Source organism: Aspergillus nidulans, chromosome IV, assembly GCF_000011425.1.
Source record: "Aspergillus nidulans FGSC A4 chromosome IV".
NCBI lineage: Eukaryota > Fungi > Ascomycota > Eurotiomycetes > Eurotiales > Aspergillaceae > Aspergillus > Aspergillus nidulans.
This window is the reverse complement of record NC_066260.1, coordinates 569243-589434: the sequence shown is the minus strand read 5'-3', so window position 1 is coordinate 589434 and position 20192 is coordinate 569243. Positions and strand designations below refer to the sequence as shown.

The window sequence follows — 20192 nt, the reverse complement described above, 5'->3', positions numbered from 1 at the left end:
CATATTGAATTTTGTTCCAGGACACCTACTCAACGAGTCCGCCACCAAACTGCCATGTTAGCCACGAATTCTCTACTTTCACAAGCTCTCTCTACTGTCAAGACCTTTACCACTAACAATGGCCAGTTATATGCCTCTTGCTGTCTATATCCACGACGGCGAGAGCCATCGTACCTACACTACTACCCCTTTCAACGTGCGCAACACCGTCACCAACAGCAATAATCCAAACAGTGTCAATGGCAACATTACCCGGAACATTGCCTACAATATAACGAACACCATTATGCACGTCAATGCCTCTACCAGCGGCCTTGTCCCTGCAACCCAACACTTCCTCGACGACCGAACCCGCCGCATCCACCAGCAAGTCCGCGCTCTGTCCCCCTTCCCCGGCATGTTCGAACATGGCCACGGGATTCACGAGTCCCCTGATGGCTTTTTACGCCCTGCTCAGGGCTGGATTTGTGGCTTCATCGACTACAAAGTTGCTATTTTCGTCAAACCCGAAGGAGACTATTTCGCCGCTCGCATGTTCTACCAGATGCGGATGGGCGATCTCTTCGAGCTCGAGCGTATGGCCAATGAACGGAACACTCCCCGGGTCGGCAGCTTTGGACATGGGCTCTGGCTGGCTCCGGACGGGAGTTTGAAGTTTGGGTATGGGATTGTTATGCAGGCCTTTCGTAACGCGATTTTGGCTATTCTGCAGACCCCGTCTGAGCCTGATGCTGCGCCAGTTACCGGATTTGCGGGCAAGGACCCGCACCCTGCTTATCGGCCTGTGTTGCGCTTTGGCTAGAGGTTTTCTTGCTTTGGTTTGGGTAATGAGCTGCTCATATGTTGGCGAGAGTTCAGAGGTTAGTTCTTCATCTTCCGAATCGGCACAGTCGGGAACGCATGGGTTACTGGTCGCAACATACCGATAGAGGCAACTCGGCTTATGGCGCTCATATTGGACGCATAATATACTAGATCTGCGATTACTGTATGTTCCTAGAAGGTTTTGCTTGTTTGCTTGGTGAACTAGAATTTGACGCTGTAAAATACATGATCATGCCTAGCTAGAACATTAAGACTTTTCTGTATGTATGACATCATCCTGTTTACTCCTTCGGCTTTTTCTCTTTTAGGTCTGGCTGTTTTACTCTGTGAATGTGGCACAGATTGGAGTATTATGTTAGCATATCAAACTTTAGAGCTTAACCAGTGCAATATCTGATTATATAGTATGACATAGATGGACCATCTGAGCAGAAACTCCATGACAGGTTACAGACGCTAGAACTTCATCTCACTGTGACTCGATGGCAAAGCGAAGTGGTATATTATAGAAAGTCTGGCCTAACATGTTAGTCTTTGACACCTATCCTAAGCCTCCACTGGGACGAGCTTGGAGCCAACAGATTCCCTGGTTCCACCCTAAACGACTGAATTTACCAAGGCTTTTTGGTCGACAGCTTCCCGACCACTGCCACAAGCCTCTCTATAATAGATATCCAATAAAAAACCTGAAGCAGGATTGGTGAATGTTCATCAGCATAGCTCAGATCATCTGGCAGGTGTGGTCATGAAATCGCCACGAATGAAGCCCTTCCCCCACCTCCGAATGGACTTAACTTGCTGTGCAATTTGGTTACCGAAGCTCGACTGAAGGCAGACTCTTAGTATCAAGGATGTTTGAATTGGGTCTTTGCGTTAAGCTGAACAGCAACATGTGGAAGAGTCACTTGACTCCACCGTCACCCAGCTGTGAATACATATTCTTAGGACCAGCGAAGCACAATTAAGCGGCGACCGAAACACCCTCTAGCTGGAATATTTCGAAGCACACTCAACATGTATTCTTCTATATCCAACTTACCTTCCAGCCAGAGCTAATCTAAGAGGCGTGGAGCGACCGACGAGACGTCTTATGAGCTGGCGGTCCACGTGCGAAGAACCGAACGAGTATGCCCCGTCAACCGGTACATATGCCAGGTACTCATACCTTAGCTTTGTCTCTTGCAAAAGACCTACCGCCAGGGTGCCATCATAGCATAGGAAACTTGCAGCGGCGTCGAAGGATTGAACCGTGAGGATGTTTTCCAGAACTCGTGGAGGCAGGTTCACGGTGTCGAGGGTATAGATGGGAAACTTCCACCCACTCATAAGTAAGCTTAATAGGTACCCTAAAAGACTCCTACCGGATTGATCTTGTTACTTCCTAGACGGGATTGTTTATGGCGGAACTGAGCACCATGAAGAAGGAGCAACCGGTCTCGCCCAGATGCGCTGCAACCCAGGCATAAATACCCACGCCTACTCTCACCTCCACCAACATTGTGATTTATCTGAAGACCTGCATGTTAGTGCACATATAATATGTTCCGCAAGATTGATGTCGCGCTGTGGGCTGCCCTTGCAGCCCACCAAGTCCCCTTCTGTTCGGGCTATAACTTCGCACCCGACCAGGACCCTTCCATCACAGACGTAAGTGAAGGCTCTCAACCGCACGCTCCCGGGCCCCAGTTCCATTCTCTATTGAGACGTGCTAACTAGATGGAATCAGCCCCGAATTCCCGTTCTGTTCGACGTTCCAGTTCCTGAAAAACTGCTCCCCAGCCCAGCCAACCCCGTCGCCGGTCACTGGACCTCCTCCTTTTTAACGACAACAACCGGATCGCAGTATTTCTTCGCCTCGGGCGTGGTGCTATCTTCACCCGAGCAGACCGCCGGCTATGGATTCTCCCTCTTGGACCTTGCAACCCTCAACCGCGTCACGCATTCGAACATGACCACCCTCGCGCACGCAGGAATTGCTCCTATCAATTTCATCAGCACAGCGTACGCAATATCGAGCCTTCCGCCGGACGACGCGGCCATTGCTGTTCACGGCATCGCAGACAATATCTCTGTCGATTTGACCGTTCACCAGACATCGCGTGCACTATACTACGGCGGATCCGGCGCCTGGATGTATGTCGATAAACCCCTGTATGGCTGGGCCATGCCGGCCGCCAGTACATCGGGCAACATCTCCATGCCTATTCCTCCTGGTGCCTCTCCGGCTGATGAGGATGACATTGATGTGGAGATCGCCACTGAGATCATTGACCCATCTGCCTCGCTTACCTGGTACGACCATCTCTGGGGGCATCTGGACCTGCAGGCTGGCAACCTCACCTGGTTCAACCTGTTTGTCAACGACCGCCCCGGCGGCGAACTCAACCTGGCGCTCGTCTCTTATATGCTCGACAGCATCGAGCCGCCCTTTTTCTCTCGAAGCATCCACGTCCGGAGTCGCAACCGCAACGAGAGCGGCCTCGCCATCATTCCCGTGGACCGGTTTGAGCCTATCACGGATCCCAACACTGTTTGGAAATCTCCGCGCTCTGGCCTGGTCTATCCGCAGCGTTGGGAACTAGGAATCGAAGGGCGAGGGTTGCTGGAGATCAGCAGTGTGTTGGGTGACCAAGAAATGGTGGATCCGGGCAGCGGCGCGGTTACGTACCTTGGATTTGTGACTGTCAAGGGCGTCATTGATGGCAAAAATGTTACTGGATATGGGAGTGCAGAGGTGAAGTTTGTTCAGCGGCTGCCCTAGATGCTTGGGTCTATCGACGCAAAACCTGTCCGTGCCGTCACCTCTTATGTTTTCAAGTTATTGTTAGAATTGCAGAGATCAATTGCAGCGTCGTGCTTTCAAGCACCGGCTGTTTTAGGAAGTTTATAGACAAACATATCTTGTTCCTGAACTTCGATGAATTCTTCTTTTCTTCGCGCAACATACATCCCCGGCCTGGTTTCTTACTCCCGACCCAAGAAATGCAGACAAAATAATGCTCACCAAGTCGAATATCGCTGCGACTGTCCGCAATACCGTGCTTGAAGTGACGAGAGAAGATCGACTTTTACCTAATATACTATTCGCTGGGACTGCATAGAACCGCGGGTCCTGCCCCAGTCTAACTTAGATATGCCTCACGTTAGCCAGTATCGCCCTGACCTATGTCTCTGAAGTATCCTGCACTTGCGGACTTCGGCGGAGTCCACCGTTTACGAGGCAGGAGGTTGAATCTGGTTGCCATGGACGCAGTGACCAGTATATGGTATCCTGGTTGCTGGGCAGACATAACAATCACCGACTGGAGGAAGAAGCAGTGGTGTGGCCGAAGGAAAGTACCACCGATGTTTACACTAGAGCTACCGGTATACATTCATTTTTCACTGGGTTATCGGTATGAATACCGTGCTGTTGTTGTTGTTGCCCTAACTTGCATTCCTGCCTAGGATTTAGGTATAGGTTCGGCTGAACTCTCGACAGCTCCTGCCGACTATAAACTGCTCATCGGGGCGTATGTTAAAAGGCGAAAGTTGGAAACGCACACGATGTCGCAGAGATCTTGTATAGTTGAAAAAGGACTGAAATCAAGGTATAAAGAGTGAGCAACAAAGGCCTAAAGGAATCCCGCATTGTTTCAAGCTATGGTCAATTAGAAGCGCACAGCGAGCATTGAGAGGATATACCGTGACAAAGCTGGCATTCTGAGTTGCTGGAAGAAGATTAGATACAGTAATACATTCTTTCAGCTGGTTCAGGCCAAGGGAACAAAGAACGGGGAATCATTATATGGCCAACAATACTTCCGCTCCCTGCATATCGTCGTCAAACCAGTTTCCAACAAACTGAACATCCACACAAAGTCTCTTCAGGAACCCCTCTACCTCACCAAAGGCCTGCTCAGACCTAGCTCGCTGAGACAGAAATCTTAATGTCTTCCCTTTACTCTGACTGCTCCGCCATGTCATTTAGGACGAAGGCCAGATACATCGAAGCCACAGTGGCGTCCTCAACAGCCTCCTTTGCAGCCTCAAACGCAGCAACCAATTACGCTACGGCAACAACATATATCCGGACAGCGCTGGAAGCAATTGCAAAGACTGCAACCGGCCGGATGGATGCCGAATCCTGTGCGGCTGTCCTAGGAGGTTGCCTTGTTGGAGCGGAAACCGCTGCGTCAGAGGCCGCAAAGGCAGCAGAGAATGCGCGCGCGGCTGCCGTGATCGCCGAAGAGGCTGCCTCGGCTGCTACCGAAATTGCCTATATCAATGTATCTGGATGGGCTTTAAATGAAAGTTTCTCCGCGGGTACTGACAATATTAGTGTCCTCGATGATGAGGAGTTCGAGACGGATAGCGTGCTTGCGGAATGGACCGCTCTCAAGGCTGACTGGGCCAAATATCCTGGAGAAGAAGAGGTTGAAGATGAGGATAATGAGTACGATACTCCGTGTAGTACAGGGAGCTACGCATCTCTTTACACGCTTGCCCACGACGAAACAATCAAGGCGCAGCACCCCGGCTTTATCGTCATTGGAGCCTCTGCGAAACCTTCTTTCTCCAAAGATTAACTAGGGTTCCCAGATCGGATGGGTTGGCGCACTTTTGACGCAGAACAACTCGCAATTCATGTTTACAGCTTACAGCGAAATCATAGAGTACACCTCTTCAAGGCGCTCGTCATTGCTGAACCTCTAGATGAACTATTTTCGGCGGCTCCATGAAGTTTTTCCCGTCGATATTGCGTGGATTACCTGAGATTGCGTACGCATCTCTTCCTGATGTTGGAAAATAGCTGGATTTTGATGTTCTCGGGCCAGTAATTGAATGCGTTGAGATGAGGAGTTGGGAGGCGTTCTATATTGGGAGGAACAAGAGGGCTTGCATTGTCAAGAATGGAATGAAGGTCTCGGTGATGATAGCGAGGTTGAATATAACTTGTGGCGTACTGGTGAGTGCTTTAATCCGGTTCTTTAATATATCATATTTTCTTTGAAAGAAAGTGGTATTTTGTATGACTGTATCGTGCGCTAGATTTGCTATTAAGCAAATATCAGGGAAGCTATATTATGCCGCTCACCTGGACTAATTATGCAGCAAGTCTCCTCAATAACTAAGAATATCTATGGTTCTTTCCGTTAGATACTTTGGCTTGACCAGTCCTCTAAAAAGGTACTTACGAGATAATTGGTCTATCAGTCTGTTAACACCCCATCCATGAGAGGGCAGTGCATGCCAGTCTCAATCGCATTGATAATTTCACCGCGATGAGTTATCTAGAGTCCATAAGCATTGGCTTACCTATCCACATTGAAGAGATACTGTATTGTACCTCCTAAAACGATGAACCCTTCTAGCGGACTTTGTACGTCAGTCATGAACACGTATGTGGTGATAGACAGGCTCACCACCATCAGTTTTAGCTGCGTTCTGAAATGCTTCAGCGATTTCTAGAAGGAATGAAGACTCTGCCTCCTCGACACTCCATACTTTTGCCCGTAAAATTGACTTCTGTATCACTTTATCCCGACATTGTCTTATCCAAAGGCGTTGGGAATATCCTATAGATAGAGCGAACCTATCTCTGTACGACTCTGAAAGTGCGTCAGACTGTTGGCAACTGATCAAGAATAGACTATCTGAGCTACCAAACTCTGCACTTATGCCAATAATGGTTACATCAAACAGTTGACTAATTTGGATGCCTAACATCCACGAGCCTAGAGTTAATAGCCATGTGCTTGACTAGAATGACAGTCACTTGCAATATCAGTAAGGCAGATAGATGGCCAGGCACGTCCCACCTAAGGGCTATAGTTTGCAGTTGCAACTCCATTTTTTGTATGCTTGGACATTCAGTCATGTAATGGTTAGATGACTGACGTAACAGCTTTGCATCGATCAATGGTTATAACATTTAATAACTACCTATATTTGACAGTTCCCATGCTGCTTCCACTACGTTTCTCCTCATGGTAATACTCTTCTACCCTAGAGCCACTGGATCCCCTTGTCATGGAAGCAGTTCGGTACCGACGGCGTCAGCCACCTTGGGCTGACTCCCTCATCGCCCAACCGCACCACCGGCCTCAAAATACTCATATTCACCCACGGCCCCTCGCCGCTCTCAAAAGAAGTCAGCAGACTCTCCTCCCCAGTTCCGAAGTACTGCGGGAATACCCTCTTCCACCCATCCATAACCACCAGCAGAATCTCTGTGACAAACTGCTCTGGCCCGATATGTCCCCATTGAAAGATCTCACTAGCCTTCTCCACCACCGCAGGGCTATAAAGTCCAACCTCAGGCTCAAGTGCAATGACATCCGCTTTGACGAGAGAACTTGCGACTCGGTACGAGCCTCCATACCTCGCCCGATCCCGCAGCGCCATGAGCGTTCCCAGCGCCCCAATAAGACCAGTATTCATGTCTGAGATAGGCAAGGGCGGAAGAACGCTCGTGCCATCTTTGTATCCAAGACTCCGGCCCATAACATACGACGATCCTGAAGCTGCATCACCGATCTGTTGCCACCCGGGCCTTTCGTGATACGGGCCGTCAGGACCGTAGCAGTTCTCTTCGACGTAGACGATCCCTTTGCCACGATGGCCAGCGATCTCGAGGAGGTCGTTCACGCCGAATCCCTTGCGCGCGATGGCGTTGGGGCGGAACCCTTGGACGAAGACATCTGCGTCGGCGAGGAGTTCACGTAGTCGAGTCCTGTCAGACTCGAGGGTGAGATCGAGGTCTATCGTTCGTTTCCCGGCGTTGAGGGTTAACTGAAGGACCTGTAATTTATTATCATTAGCAAGCCTGCTTGATGCTATAGATGAGAACGAAGAACGATGGGAGGATAAAGAAAAAAGAAACATACATTCAAATCCACCAACCGACTACAGTTCACGCGAATAACGTCTGCCCCAAATGCCGCAAGGGTGCTCCCAATAATGGGACCTGCTATGATCCTCACCAGCTCAACAACTTTGATCCCGGCCAACGGCCTCCTATCGTCGCCGTCTTCAACCTGTCGCCATGGCACAACCGGTGTCGGAATCGCGTGTGTCTGCCTCTTGTAGTTCACGAGCGGATGGCTGGCAAGGCGTTTCCCCATAAGCGTCTCACTCCACCCCTTTGGCGTAAAGCAGATGCTTCCGCAGAAGCCGTTTTTGATATTTAGCATCTCCAGCTCATCCGCTGTCCATTGCTCTATCCGCTGCGCTATGTGCTTGTATGCTTCGTGCGATGTTTTTGCGGGGTACTCGGGGTCAATCCCCAATGCTCGCAAGACGGGCGGCGCATCAAGGGATCCATGGAGCTGGTACCAGACGCCCGGTGTGGCGGTCTTGTATAAGGCTGTTGTGCGCTGACGCATGGGCGTTGACATGAACCCTCCTTCAAAATCCCTATCGAAAAGAGAACGCAGTTCACCCGATCGCGCAACCTCACTCATATCCTTTCTTGTACCGTCAACATTCAGTGTCGCAGCGAGAACCGTGCCCAGCCAGATAGCCGCGTGATCAGTATTCACATTAACTGTCTGTGACGCTGCTGGGGTACCGTCGCGATCCTGGACAATCTCATGCGCGACAACACCACACATTGCATGAAGAGCTGCAGAGACGAGAGGCGCTTTGATGGGACCAGGGATTACGGGGTGTTCTGAGCCGCTGAAATGGATGGTCTCCCAGAGGGCTCTGTCGGTAGTGAAGCCTGGTGTGCTGGACGCAAGGTACTCGAAGATTCGGCAAGCATCTTGCGGGGCTGGCAGGAATGTCTCGTCTACGTATGTTCCTGGGCCGTAGATGGTGTCACTGGGGACTGTTTCATGGGGCATTCTGTCTGAATAGATTCAGAGCTGGCTTGTTGGAGAGGAGCGGAAGTATAGGCTGGCGGGATAGTCGCAAAGGGCGTACAGGTAGTCCTTTATCTCAGACTGCTCGGAAATTATATTACCGGTCGAAACAGCTTCTAACCGTCTAACGTGAGGCTGCAAGCGTGGCGCCCCGTAGTGATTCCGTCATGGCAGCTCACTTCACCGTCCATAACGGCGGCATCCCGACGATCAGCGCGGAAGTCGGCAAGCCGACTCCACAACGTGCCGCGGGATCGTCTGAAGCAGCAGTTGGTGTTCCACCATTTGTATATATGTCCCGCGGGATGGCTAGCACCGCAGACTGTCCGAGACTGGCCGGGAGACCACCGAGCTGTGGGACTCCCGCGGCATGAAGGGCTCACCACGAGGCCTGCCCCATACGTGATCCGCTTCCGAGGTAGGTGCTTAATCTACTAGTATAGTTATTTCCCCTCATCTTTCTGAAAACTGTCTCATATACCACCCTGAGTGCTAGGAGTTGTATGTTCCATTATATATACTCTCTAAAAACTCATTCGAGCTGAAAAGCGAAACTCAACAGCCTCTTGTATAGGGTATTTGGCGTACCGCTTCCCCTTCATATTAGCCTTTCGAGGCCTGTGGTTCTTCGAAAGGAGGAGAAGAAGCATTATATGGAAAGTCAGGATAGTCTGATAGTCGACAGCGTCACACAAAAAAATGGCCTCCCATTCCATCCAAACCATTGGCGTCATCGGCACCGGCGTTATCGGCTCCAGCTGGACTGCCCTTTTCCTTTCTAGAGGTCTGAAGGTAATTGTGACAGACCCGGCTCCAGAAGCAGAGACCAAGCTGCGCGACTATCTGGAGAAAACATGCCCACTTGTACCAGGCTGCACTCTAACACTCGAGACGTGCCTGAGTAATCTGACATTCGTGACCAACATTGATCCGTATCTCGAGATCGTGGATTTTATACAAGAGGTTCGTCACCCTTATTACCCTTAAATGGCGCTTGCTATAATCACAGAGTGGAAACCTCATTGTGGTGAATCAGAACGGCCCAGAGAGACTCCCTATCAAACGGTCCCTGATCGCCCACCTAGACGCCCTCACTCCCAGACACATTCCAATCGTCTCCTCGTCCTCAGGCATTCCCTCATCAATGTTCATAGCGGACTGCAAGAATAATCCAGCCCGGATACTTATCGGCCACCCGTTCAATCCGCCGCACCTTGTTCCATTGGTTGAAATCGTTCCGCATCCGCGTACGGCCAATGAGCACATCGCTGCCGCATATGACTTTTACAAAAGTCTTGATAAAGACCCCGTAATCGTTCGTCAGGAAACGCCAGGATTTATTGCGAATCGCCTCCAGGCCGCGCTGTGCGCGGAGGCTTATAGTCTAATAGAAAGGGGTGTTGTATCGCCAGAGGATCTTGGTATGTCAGCTGCTTCCACTGCGAGTTTATTCTTGATCTGACACTCTGCAGATAAGACAATGACATCGGGCTTGGGTCTCCGCTGGGCTGTGACTGGACCTGTTATGACGAATACGCTCGGCGGGGGTGGAGATTTCGGTCATTTCATGGATCATTTGGGACCAGCATTGAAGTACTGGTTGGGTGATATGCACAAGCATGGATTTGACTTCGAGTCACAAGAAAAGACAGATGACCTTAAGAAGCGAGTGAGCGTTTGGGTATCGAATCTTGATTTAAGTGACCTGGAAAGAAGGAGGGATGAGGGTTTGGCTAAGTTGGTGGCAATTAGACGGCACTTATCAGATAATCACTAACCTAGGGGCATACTCTCCTGCTCTGCGACAAATAGTAATATTCTCATGATGTGAAGAGCTTCATTTCCGCAGCCGATTTAGAATGGCCGCTCGATACAGGTGCTTGCGAGCGGCGAATCAACGTAGAACAATTCTGAGGGCTAATCGACGCCTGTAACCCCGGGATGGGTTGGCGTCATTTAAGATTCTGAATAAGTAATTAGTGCGAAACTAGTACTGAACTGCCTACATGCATTGCTTTAGGCATCGCTTCGGGGTCACCTGTTGCATCGTTGTTCTAACTTAGGGCTTCGTAAGTCTCACCACAGTCTCTGAGTACAGCCTCATGCTGACCTACAGCCGCATTATAACACTGCCATAATATTGGCTCTTTGCTGAATCCATAATCATTTATTTAGTCTAAGTATGTTAGTAAAAGGTAGTTATACCTTCATCCTAATATATTCTTCCCATCCTTCTATTGTACCGAAGCATGGAAGACTGGAATTAGATCAAACTAACCAATCAACTTTCCATCCCATACTTTATGCACCGGTATAATTCGCCGATTATCCTAATCATTGTCTCTGCTGCCCATCGTAGTCTCGGCTTGACAGGATGCGTAGGCCACCCAATCCGTACCCTTGTGGGGTATTTCCAACAGTAATACCTGTCCCAACATTCCCATTGCCAGCCTATCTTCATAGTCCATCCATATCACATTGACTTGACCATCAAAAGGCCACGTCAAGGCAGGAACAACGGAACTAATATAGTCTGACCAAGGGCGAGATCGGAGTACCAGCCATGCACCAGCAGCAATAGGCGTACCGCTTGCCCATATCTGGAAGAGCGATGCAGGGCGATAAGGGCTATGACGAGGGTTATAGTACGGCGACCTCAATTGTAATCTGAGGAAAGCCAAATGCAGACGCGAATGCTCTGCAGCCTCTACCTTTAAGTTGAGAAGTCAGATCACGAGGCCAGCTGGCAGAGATCCTCCATATATCGAATCTGCAGTTACGTACTCTGATTGGAAAAAGGGGAGGGATGCGGTAATGTAGGTGAGTTGTAAGCGCCAGGTACGTATCTCAATTATGGGCCTATACCACAGGCCTGCCTTGATGTAAGGCCAGGTTACGGGTTCCATTATGCCTGCAATCGGTGGAAGTTATCCAAGTAGGTACATCAAGTTTCTTGTGGTCATCACTTGACTGTCTTACTCCAATGACACCTGTCACCTAGGCAACTGCAGATCTGTCCTCATTAGCGTACGGTACCTAGGTATAATCGTCAGGCTCTTACTCAAGCAATCCACCTTTCTACAGCTTTCCCACAGTAAGGTACCTGCCGAGATGCCTCAGTCCCTCCTCCACATTGTTCGAGAATGCGATAAGTATCTGAATCCTTCAACCTCCCCTCTCCCGCCTCTACATAACCCCCATAGTCCAGACTAACCGAGCGCAGTTTCCCCTACCCCACCGAGAAACTAGCCCTATATAAAGAAACCCTGCAGAGCTACTATGCATTCAAAGTGTCTGATTCTCCACATGTTCTTGGCCATGTCCCGAACGACATAGTGCATGCATTCGACTTTTCCAGTGCAGGATGGACTGTCAACCACCAAACACAGGAACTGATACTCGGTGCCAGCTTAAACCCCACTTCCACTACGTCTTCAGGTACATGGACGACGGAAACACTCACGTTCCTAATGGAGTCGACTCTACATAGGATGTCACAGTCCCCGCATCCTCAACTGTCTAGGCTCTCCAGGGCCTGGCGAAACGAGACGTTTCCCATCCGCCACCCAGAAACCGGGAAATTACTTCTCGAGATCGAGCGCAGCGCCAGTACGCTCTTCGGAATCTTTACGTCTGGCGTACAACTGACCTGCTTCGTTGACGATCCTGATCGTGGACTGCTACTCTGGATAGCGCGCCGATCACTTACCAAGCAAACTTACCCGGGGCTCCTGGATAACACTGCTGCCGGGGGGCTGGAGACCCGTTTCTGGGAAAAGCCAGTTGAGGCGGTCGTGAGGGAAGCTGTCGAGGAGGCGAGTCTGGACGAGGATTTAGTGAGGAGGGGCTTGTGTGGTGGCGGTGCGATTTCTTACTATCATGTAAAAAGACCCAGTGAGCGCTGTGAGGCTGGGCCATTGCAGCCGGAGGTGGAGTACGTGTATGAACTACGTCTTGATCCGAGTACTATGCCTGTTCCTGGGGATGGCGAGGTGGAGGGGTTCTATCTGTGGACGGTAGAGGAGGTTATGCGTGCTTTGCGGGAAGGAGAGTTCAAGCTGAATAGCGCCGTCGCTGTTATTGATTTCCTGGTTAGGCATGGAGTCGTAACAGCAGAGAATGAAGCAGGCTATTTAGAGATTGTGAGCAGGTTGCATCGAAGATTAGAGGTTGGTGTTTAGACCCTGTGGTGGCCTATGTACTTAACGATTCCAAGTGGATGCCCAAACGGATCCGGCTGTAAACTAGGTGGTTACCCGGGGAAAATATAAGTTTTAATATATCAGATAGCCTGTCTAATCTCCTAGTATTGCTAGGTAGTTATTGGGCCTAATGCAAAGACGGGCCATGGATGCTGCATAAAGGATGATGATAGACCTCTTCGATCATGGCGCATGCAAAGCTCGAAGTTTCCTACATAAGTACATTGGCCATATAATTGCACCTCATACTCTCTAGCATGCTGACTGCTAGGACTGGATGGCTTAATCGTGGTGCAGACGCGGCTTTGGTATAATCAACCAGGAAACTCCCGTTGCTCCAAGCAAACCGACCAGCATGGGCTGCAGGACCTTGACTCCAGACCGCGCAGCAATAACGCCGGTGACGGCCGGAAATATCGATCCTCCAATCTGTCCCATGAGGAAGATGAAGGCTGCCGTTGTCAGCGGCACTGAACATGCCTAGTCTTCAGGAAAAGGATAACGTACCTAGCGCGGGTGAACGGATCTCTGCTGCGAACAGCTTCGATGCGACAGATATGCCCTAATCTGTTAGCCGGTCCTATCCGAGGGAGCTTGATCGAGCCTACCGTGGCAAAGAATGGACCAGAGAAGAGTCCCAGTAGACTGATCGCGACGGCTTCCGTGATAATATTAGGAACCCTATTCCTCAGTTAGCTACGCACGAATCCTCGTTCGAACTCTCGCGCTCACAGCCAAAAGACCAACTCCAGGGCAAGGCAAAGCACTACGTAGAGGAGAATCATTCGGCGCTCGCCGAATCGATAGGTTGGCTCGGCGAGCACCAGGCGACCGATAAAACTGCCACCGTAGAACCCGGCCGGCACGTAGCCCATCTTGTCGAGATCACCGTTGCGGACGTGAACCAGGTACTCGACGATCCAGCCTGTTCAGTCAGTAATGCGGCTGCTTGTGTAGAGGACAGAGGTGCATACCTCCCGCGGTGATGGCTGCTCCAAGGAAAAAGAAGAAGTACAGGCTGAGCAGCCAGACTGCCGGCGTAGCAAGAGTCCTCTTGATCTCAGTCGCCGCCTCCTGCTTGCGCGACGCAGGACCCTCGACTCGTCCGCCCTGCTCGCGCTGCCTCATGGTCGCCCACTCGTGGAAGGCCACCCAGACCAGCCCGAGATTTACTACCCCCATGCCCAGCGGTGTGGTATAGAACAGCTCCCAGTGCGAGCTCTTTCCCGAGGACGCCACCGCGGTAGACACAAAGGGTCCAACCAGACAGCCGCCCATATACATGGCATGGATAAACCCGAGCCATCGATGGGCGCCCTTGACAGTGGCAACAAAGTTGTTCGCATGGGTATCTTGGTACGCCTGGCCCAGCGCGGCAATGAAGAACGTCACCGCGAACAGCGGGAATGGCGGGGCCCAAGTGCGTAATGCATGCGCCAGGACCTGCAGCGCTGCCCCAAGAAGGAGTAGGACACCAGTATTAAAGTACTGGCCTAGAAAGCTGTTGGTGAGCGCGGCAAAAAACCAGCCGAAGAAGGTAGTCCCATAACTGAGCCGCGGTTAGATTAGACGGTCGTTGGCATATATTCCCTGACTAGACTAGAAGGAGACTCACACGATGGAGACCATATTAGTGTCTATGTCGTACTCCTGGCGGATATATGGGACAAGAGCACCTAGACTGCCGTCATTTAGCCCCGCCACGAAGAACGAGAAGCCCGAGCTGATGAGTTTGAGCAGCAGAAGACGAGGTGCTGGTGGTTCAGCTTCGATTTGAAGAGTCTCCATAGTCTGTATCTCAAGTTTTTCACAGTGGCCAAGTCCGATTGCTGCGAGGAGGAGGATAGCAAGCGAAGTCCCAGAATGTGAGGAAGGACAAGGAGCCGGCTCCTTGGCCAAGGCGCGATTCCTTAAACGGCAGATCGGCCAGCAAGTGATATTAACTGCCTAAATCGTAAAGGTGGCCAGCGCCGTCCAGGGCTCTGCCATTCTTGCCCTAGTAGCGGGCAGATCGTCCTACAGATCTACTGTGGGTTCGACACCTCGTCCCATCAGTTTTAGACGATCATTGTTTTCTTTCACATGATGTATATCATTAGTTTTCTCTGGTAGGCTCCTGGTCACTTGTCGCCGGGTTAGCATGTACTCGAACTATGTCCTATTTGTTAGATCGCGTGTCCTCTTTCTTTAGATATTGGACTTTTCGTATTTATATGACTGTCTAGGTATGCAGTTATCCAATTCTAACGCATAATGTGTCTGGTCTTGTTATTAACTGCATTTAACAGCCCTAAAACCTCTGAAATGCAGACCTCATGGTCAGCCTAGTACACAGCATACCACTATCACCACCCGGGCTTAGTAAACCATGATACTAGACCAGACAAGCACAGGCCTGGCTCATCAAGGATCTCCCTCGCCCAACCCATCTTCCCTCAGGGCTAGAAGATGCGCCAACGCCCAATCCTGGTCGTTCGCGTACGGGTCCAGGTAACTCCCTGGCCGACCATCGACACTTGTCGGATAGATGAAGGCACAGTATCCCCTCCCTTCCTCGTCGAAAAGCACCAGATTCGCCCTGAGAATTCCCTCTGCTCGGCGACTATAGTGCTCATCTCCCGTCGCCACCGCATAGTGATGCATCGCAATCGCTGTCAGCGTACTCCAGTAATGCGGGAATGTGTCCCCCCACATCCGGTCCTTGCCAAACCAGTATCCGTCCCAGTGCCGAATGGCGACATCGTGCAGATGGAAATTCGGCTGTCGGCCACTAAAGGCCTCTAATCGGTCAAAGTGGCCGTGAGCCGCGTCCAGCCATCTGCTCTCGTTTGTCGAGCGGTATAGCTCCAGGAGGATTATGGCTGCGGGCGCGATAATCGATTGCTCGTAGTTCACCTCTGAAGAGGGATAGGCGGACCCGACGGACGTGATGCGGTCGCCGTGTGCTGTAAAGAGCGTCAAGAGGCGGGCGACGGTATCTTCGTCGCGTTTTCCGGTGAAATATACCAGGCTCTCGTGGATGGGGAGGTTGATGGGATAATAGTCTATCGCTTCCGGCTCGGCATAGAACCGCTCGATAGTGACCAGGAGGCGCTGGCTAGGCGTGGCCTTGTAGTCGCCGTGGCTCGTCACTTCCTTGTTGCCCAGCTTGGCCATCTGCAGATGCAGTTGCATCACCCAGGGCCAGTTGTAGAGCCGTAGCGAGCCGTCTGTTGCGCCAATGGGCCATGACCGGACGTACCCGTCGGTTTCCTGAAGCTTGTTGTTGACGTAATCGTAGTAGATCCTCAGCGAGTCTTCAATATCTGGGCTGGAATTTGGATTCTGCTGCAGCCACCGCGCAATCAGGACTCCCATGCCAACCCTTTCGCGGCCGGTGTTTCGGTCAGAGGAGGTATCAAACGTAACGATACCTTCCATTTGGTTATCGTACACGGCGTACGCACCCGCTTTTGACTCGTCTGGGAAATCCAGGCTCAGCTGCTGGTTTGTCGTGATGAATTTGACGCGGTTGGCAATGAGAGTGTCGATATCGGGAACGACGTTGATGGTAATAGTGGAGTTCGTTTGCTCCTCACTCTCTCCGACGGTGAAGGACACCTCCTGCTCTCCTTGCTTATCGGCCTGGATGGTCGTCGAATATGAATCATTGCCGCTAGGAACGAGTTGTAGCTCTGCCCTCTGGCCATTAAGGACCACTGCCTCGCCCGATCTTTGCCCGGAAACGGTTAGGTTGACGGTTTCGCCTGCTGCTGCGGTCCATCTATCTGCGGTAACATGCAAGAACTGACTGGACCGCTGCTTAGCTTTTTTAAAGAACTCATCCCAGTCCTCATGCCAAAACAGCTCCCAGCAGACTCGACCGGACCCGCCGCTCTCCAGCGTTGGGATGGCCGGGTGGAGCAGAAAGATCCCCCGTGTGTCCGAAGAGGTCAGTCTACTCCTCCCCTCTATACTATATCCCTGTAAAGCGCCCTGCGTGAGCACAATACCGAGATGTGGTCCTCGCAAACCCATTCGCGTGAGCTTGACCCACGACGAGGCCCCTCCGTTCGCCCAGACGTGTGCATGGGCCCGATGTTCCAGGACATCTGTTGTAGATGTATAGTGATCATTGAAGGGGGTGTAAATCGCAAAAGACTCGGGTCCGTGATCGTCCAGTGCAAGAGGCTCAGCACCCGTATTGGTGAAAACGTAGCACTCCTCCAAGACACCGTCTCGGTTGAGCGTCCTTGTGACGTTCACGTCCAGTCCATCCAATGCGTAGGCGGCGCTCACCCTGTTGCCATTGAAGGTGACAATTGCATCTTGCCAAAAACTCCGATGTAGCGGTCCTAGATTCACGTAGCCGAGCCCCCATCTGCTCCCGGCGGGCTGCCAAGGCGTATCCTCTGGTCCACTGATCCAACTCATGGATGCATTGTCGTGAGGGTTGACGATCGAGAGTAATGCACCGGACCCGGCGTCGATGATGATGCGAAAGTCGCTGGACTCGAGGTATCTGAACTTAGCGTATTGCGCTGCACTGGCAGTATAAGCACTACCGGCAAGGCAGAGCAATGCCACCGTGACGCGCATTTTCGCCTGTCTTGAACCGAGTTCTGTATCCCAAAATTTAACGTCTGTCCCAGATGCCGGTCTCAGAAACCCGGATCCCTAGTGCTGAAAGTCGCATATATATACGGGTTCCTTGTCGGAATGGAATTATACCGACCATTTGGCCGATCCATGAGAATCTCCGCATCTAGACAATGCCACTGACCAATTGCGCCAGACCAAGGTACCCTATTAGCTTGGCGAGGGGCTCGGAATAATTGAGTCAGGGAGCCTGACGATCTCCGGATGGACGTATGGGCAGCTGCCCTAAGAGCATGCCCGCCCCGTGAGAACTGTTTAGCTTGCAGCCTTTGGCTCGGATTGAGCCAACCCCAAGAGCTTGAATTAGACCGCGCGGCACTAGGTGTCCTTCTGATCATACTTATCCTGAAGCCAAGGCATTAGCTTGGTGAAATTGTACCCCTCATAACATATGCTGCAGGGTCCGAGCGATGCAACCTCGAAAGTGCGAATGGAAATTGTCACAGGTCTGCTTGTTATAGCCATAGTGTGTATAGTGGTTTCGTTGAAGCCTTTCCCAATCTGTCGTCTTGATATAGTTTAGGAGACCTGTAGCTGAGCAATCCCTTGAACGCTCCATCGTCACATGATCCACTGCAACCCTGGACTTGTATCGAAGTGAGGCATGGTTAAGGCATTGGATAGGACAGACTGGTAAATGGGTGCAGTTGTTAAGACAGTTTCGTCATATTCAACCAATATATAGCTACGTCGGTTTAGCCTTGAAGGTCAGTTGGACTGGCGCACTCGGGGTGCCTATCATCTCTTGTTTATCCCAGAACTTGACGTTCCATATCTACATGTCAAAGTTGATAAATGTATATTGTTCAAAGTTGTTCATAGACTATTTGAAGTACATGACGAGAAGATCTAACAGTATAATACAAGCAGAATATCTACCACATCTTCTCCCACCACCTTCTCGCCCAATGCATTCTCGCTAACTCGGCCCTTCTCAGCTCTTCGACGCCTCCATCTTCCCAAATCCTACACTCCGCATCAACCTCGGCTTTACCAGAGTAGATATCCGCTTCGGCGGGCTTCACAAAGCTCGTCCGATGCCAGGTTTTCCAGAAGGCAAACATCACGACAAAGAAACCAATGGCAAAGTAACTGGTGACGAACCCCTGTGTGCTCCAGGGCGAAAATACGGTAAACCCATTAAAGACGGTGACCGCGAAGCCGACGAGGAATGCAAGGATGGCCCAGTATGGCATCAGCGGCGCCACCCAGGGGAGGTAAGTCTTGCGGTCGATTCCTTGGGCGCGGAGGGCCCGGTACCAGCAGAGGAAGACAACAATCATGCAGGTGTATGTGACAATCAAGCCGGAGGTGGTGAGGTCAATGAACCAGTTGAAGACGGTGACGGTGGAGTTAGCACACGCAAGGAATGTGATGCAGGTGATGAGGGATACGACGGCGACGCAATATATCGGCACTCCGGCTTTGGTGCATTTAATGAGGAAGCGCGGGGCCTGCCCGTCCTTCGCGAGCGAGTACAGCGTGCGGCTGGAGACGTAGACGAAGGCGTTGCCGCAGGACCAACCGGACAGCATGATAAGAGCGTTGATAAGATCGGGCAGGCCATGAATGCCTAGGTTCTCTATGCCGATAACCCAAGGGGAGGCTGCGGAGCCGGCGGAGCCGTCTTCGATGGCGCCGATGAGCCGCGGGTCATTGGGGTTGCAGATTGTGCCGACAGCAAGGGTGCCGATGATGTAGAAGCCGACAATACGCCAGAACGTCATTTTCACCACGCGTGGAATAGTGTATCGAGGGTTCTGAATCTCACCGGCCGCAAGGGCGGGCATATCAGGCCCTGGGAGAGAGAATGCAGCGTAGACCATCACGTTGAACAGCCCGAGGAAGCGGCCGGTGTTGCCGGACCCGTAATATTCGTACATGACACCGTCGGTCCAGTTGCGGAAGCCGTAGACGTCATGCTTAGGGTTACCGCCGACCATGGTGATGAATGTGAGGAAGACGAGGCCGAGCAGGAGGAGCACTTTTGTAGAGGACATAATGAACTCGCTCTCGCCGTACCATTCCACTGCGACGATGTTCAGGGCAATACAGACGACCATGACTATGGCTATCCAGACGGCCGGATTGACGTCTGTGTTCCAGTATTGGATCACAGTAGCGACGGATGAGTACTCGACACAGACCAGCATCACGCAGGCATAAAAGTACACCCAGCCCCTGAGCCGTTAGCGTTGACGTACACCGATAGGGTGTGCAGGAGAGAGGTCTCACATAGCAAAGGAAAAGGCAGGGTCGACGTATCGAGCGGCCAGTTCGAATATCGATCCGGGGATGGGCAGGTATGCACACATCTCGCCCACACACAAGTAGCACGGCCAGATGAACAAGAGTCCGTAAAGGAGGTATCCGAGGACAACAGAGAGCGGGCCAGATTCACGCAGATACTGGCCAATGCCTACGAAAAGACCCGTTCCAATTGAGCCCCCGATGGCCATGAGCTGCAGATGACGCGAGGACAGACCGCGCTTGGTTGTGTTGTGAGGGACTATAGTGCCCTCGGCACTGGCGACGGGGTCGTCTTTGACCGAGGGGAACTTTTTCTCCATGTTGCGGTCTATAGTTTGATAGATTGATGGGAAAGAGGGTATCAGGCGTGAGATGAGCTGCGCCTTATAAGCTGTACTACCCTTGACGCCCTGTACGTGCCCTGATCAAT

General features: G+C 51.4%; 9 protein-coding genes across 9 annotated transcripts, besides 1 other annotated feature; 5 read left to right on the top strand and 4 right to left on the bottom strand.

The window, feature by feature from the left end:
- Nucleotides 1-20192: part of a sequence feature (contig 1.123 816..128436(-1)) that runs on past both edges of the window.
- ANIA_07234 (uncharacterized protein) lies at nt 119-802 on the top strand (the record flags this gene model as incomplete). Its single annotated transcript, XM_675411.1, has 1 exon — nt 119-802. One exon carries the CDS (start codon nt 119-121, stop codon nt 800-802), a length of 684 nt encoding a protein of 227 aa, XP_680503.1.
- On the top strand, nt 2365-3586 carry ANIA_07235 (uncharacterized protein; the record flags this gene model as incomplete). Its single annotated transcript, XM_675412.1, has 2 exons — nt 2365-2472; nt 2552-3586. 2 exons carry the CDS (start codon nt 2365-2367, stop codon nt 3584-3586), a joined length of 1143 nt encoding a protein of 380 aa, XP_680504.1.
- Nucleotides 4755-5393, top strand: ANIA_07236 (uncharacterized protein; the record flags this gene model as incomplete). The annotated part of the gene is made up of 1 exon (XM_675413.1): nt 4755-5393. The coding sequence occupies one exon, from the start codon at nt 4755-4757 to the stop codon at nt 5391-5393; it is 639 nt and encodes a 212-aa protein (XP_680505.1).
- Nucleotides 6814-8654, bottom strand: ANIA_07237 (uncharacterized protein; the record flags this gene model as incomplete). Its single annotated transcript, XM_675414.1, has 2 exons — nt 6814-7608; nt 7695-8654. 2 exons carry the CDS (start codon nt 8652-8654, stop codon nt 6814-6816), a joined length of 1755 nt encoding a protein of 584 aa, XP_680506.1.
- Nucleotides 9372-10810, top strand: ANIA_07238 (uncharacterized protein; the record flags this gene model as incomplete). Its single annotated transcript, XM_675415.1, has 4 exons — nt 9372-9635; nt 9682-10093; nt 10145-10399; nt 10758-10810. 4 exons carry the CDS (start codon nt 9372-9374, stop codon nt 10808-10810), a joined length of 984 nt encoding a protein of 327 aa, XP_680507.1.
- On the top strand, nt 12143-12915 carry ANIA_07239 (uncharacterized protein; the record flags this gene model as incomplete). Its single annotated transcript, XM_675416.1, has 2 exons — nt 12143-12814; nt 12889-12915. The coding sequence occupies 2 exons, from the start codon at nt 12143-12145 to the stop codon at nt 12913-12915; spliced, it is 699 nt and encodes a 232-aa protein (XP_680508.1).
- Nucleotides 13157-14662, bottom strand: ANIA_07240 (putative MFS transporter; the record flags this gene model as incomplete). Its single annotated transcript, XM_675417.1, has 6 exons — nt 13157-13344; nt 13382-13415; nt 13483-13555; nt 13607-13799; nt 13849-14423; nt 14490-14662. The coding sequence occupies 6 exons, from the start codon at nt 14660-14662 to the stop codon at nt 13157-13159; spliced, it is 1236 nt and encodes a 411-aa protein (XP_680509.1).
- On the bottom strand, nt 15278-17452 carry ANIA_07241 (uncharacterized protein; the record flags this gene model as incomplete). Its single annotated transcript, XM_675418.1, has 1 exon — nt 15278-17452. One exon carries the CDS (start codon nt 17450-17452, stop codon nt 15278-15280), a length of 2175 nt encoding a protein of 724 aa, XP_680510.1.
- On the bottom strand, nt 18388-20082 carry ANIA_07242 (uncharacterized protein; the record flags this gene model as incomplete). The annotated part of the gene is made up of 2 exons (XM_675419.1): nt 18388-19693; nt 19748-20082. 2 exons carry the CDS (start codon nt 20080-20082, stop codon nt 18388-18390), a joined length of 1641 nt encoding a protein of 546 aa, XP_680511.1.